Below are 2,500 nucleotides of genomic sequence, written 5' to 3' on the forward strand. Positions count from 1 at the left end.
TATCATTACTCATAATGACTGCACTGACTAATGTTTAATAAACTGCATTGTTGAAAACAATTTGTGTTTGATCACCATTTATATTGTATGTAATTATTGGGATACATAAAGCATAAGTCCCGTAGATTTGTGTGTGTGTGTGTGTGTGTGTGTGTGTGTGTGTGTGTGTGTGTCTGTGTCTGTGTCTGTGTCTCTGTGTGTATTAGTGTATGCAATTATCGGGATACTTAAAACATACGTCCCATAGATTTTCTGTGTGACCGGTATTATAGAATGTTCACAAAAATGTTGCCTGGTCAAAAAAGGTCTAGCATAACCTCTGGCACACACACACACACACACAATCTCTACAGGATGTCTCTTGCAACATTAGCGTGTCAATCACACACACTTCCTCTTCCTTATAAACTGCACAGTCACACACACACTTGCACAAAAACACACCAATGTGATAGTTGCTTGGTCAGATGACGTTTTAAACGACGAGGAGAGTTGCGAGACGATTGGAACAGATAACAACCAGAAAGTGAGAAAGTAGTATGAGTAACATCTCTGTAATTTGGGAACATATACCTGAGATTGCTGTAGTGTGTTTGTTTGTGTGTGTGTGTGTGTGTGTGTGTGTGTGTGTGTGTGTGTGTGTGTAGACTCTACAAAGTCATGTGTCATCTGCATGAGTGTGCTCAGGGACAACACATTTTGTGCCTATTTCAACACCACAACTGTGTGGCTGGCTGGGTGAAAAACAGTTTTCAGCTATCTCAAATAACCAAACAAAATGTGAATCCTCAAAAAGGTGTACGTGCATGTATGTATGTATGTATGTGTGGCATAGTTATGCTTGTCCTCTCCTGAGTCCTACCCCCGACCTTTAACCTTTAACCTTTTACCCCACTGCCCCCTGCTGACCGTTGTTGGCGTAGTCCTGTCTGTCCTGCTCGCTCCATGGCCGCCCGCCCTCCAGGGTGAAGGGGGTGAACTGGGTGAAGAGCGACACCACGTGACAGCCGGGGGGCGCCAGAGAGCTGTCCAGCACCGAGGGGATGGTCATCTCCAGCATGGGCCTACACACACACACAGACATACGCGGGCATGCACACACACACACGTACCCGTGCGCCCGTGCACACACACACACACACAACATAAAATGTATGTGTGTTTGTGTAAAATTTACAAAATCAGACTCAACATATCTGCTCAATTACTATTTCAACATCTGGAACTTCCAGCTACAAATTAGTTTGAGGTGTCTGTGTGTTTGTTGTGTACGTCTCTGGTGTGTGTGATGTGTGTGTGTGTGTGTGTGTGTGTGTGTACCTGGATGAAGGGCGTCCCTGCTGACACTCCCTGTAGGCTTCCTCCAGCACGTCCACACTCTCACAGTTGAGGTGGATGGAGCACTGGTGGTGGGGGCCCGCCACTCCCTCCGCCGTGTTCGGCGCCGCCAGGAAATTTGGTAGTCGGTCAACAGCCACTGGGAGTCAGGGTTAGCATGATAGCATTAGAACGATCCCATCATAAAACTAGTACAGGGTTGGCATGTTAGCATTAGCACAATCCCATCATAAAACTAATACAGGGTTAGCATGATAGCATTAGCACGATCCCATCATAAAATTAGTACAGGGTTGGCATGTTAGCATTAGCACGATCCCATCATAAACCTAGTACAGTGTTAGCATTATAGCATTAGCACGATTCCATCATAAAACTAGTACGGGATTAGCATTTTGGCATTAGCATGATCCCATCGTAAAACTAGTACAGGGTTAGCATTTTAGCATTAGTACGATCCCATCATAAAACTAGTACAGGGTTAGCACAAATCATAGCAATAGTCGGCTCATTTTTCTATGAGGTAGCTGGTAGATTGTAGGGTCACTAACTCGAATCCAGCTGTCATCTATTTCAGACTGTAACGCTTTTGTCATTCTGTCTAGCTCATCAGAATAGTTCAATGAACAGAGACAGTACAACCAGTAGTTTTGCTTTCACTGAGTTCAGCCCACAGACTGCGTTTTATCTCAAGAGGAAATGCAAAGCCCAGAATAATGAGGAAAATGTTGATTGGTATCCTTATGAAAGCAAGGAGCATACCATTGACCTTAGTGAAGGGGTAGGAAGAGGAGCATACCATTGATTTTGGTGACGGGGGACGTGTAGTCGATCTGATTTACAGCTCTGAGAAATTCTGAAGATAGACACTCCTGAGGGGGAGAAGAACATTAAAGCTACTGGCGTTAGATTAACACTGAACAGATTAACACAACAGTAAAGCTACTGGAGTTAGATTAACACTGAACAAATGAACACAACAGTAGATCTACTGGAGTTAGATTAACACTGAACAGAATAACACAAGAGCTACAGGAGTTAGATTACCACTGTAAGAGATTAACACAACAGTGGAGCTAACACTAAACTGATTAACACAACAGTAGAGCGACTGGAATTAGATTAGCACAGAACACATTAACACACAAGTAGAGCTACTGGA

At 43.8% G+C, this 2,500-nt stretch overlaps 1 protein-coding gene across 1 annotated transcript in view; it reads right to left on the reverse strand.

The window, feature by feature from the left end:
* pyroxd2 (pyridine nucleotide-disulphide oxidoreductase domain 2) overlaps positions 1–2,500 on the reverse strand; it is a 14,734-nt gene that overhangs the window by 2,422 nt on the left and 9,812 nt on the right. The window contains exons 11-13 of the mRNA XM_062519638.1: positions 2,138–2,210; positions 1,321–1,477; positions 910–1,064 (exon numbers count right to left, since the gene is read on the reverse strand). Coding sequence (XP_062375622.1) covers positions 910–1,064; positions 1,321–1,477; positions 2,138–2,210 — 385 coding nt within the window. The remainder of the gene's footprint in view (positions 1–909; positions 1,065–1,320; positions 1,478–2,137; positions 2,211–2,500) is intronic.

This window comes from Sardina pilchardus, chromosome 18 (assembly GCF_963854185.1).
Source record: "Sardina pilchardus chromosome 18, fSarPil1.1, whole genome shotgun sequence".
Lineage (NCBI taxonomy): Eukaryota > Metazoa > Chordata > Actinopteri > Clupeiformes > Clupeidae > Sardina > Sardina pilchardus.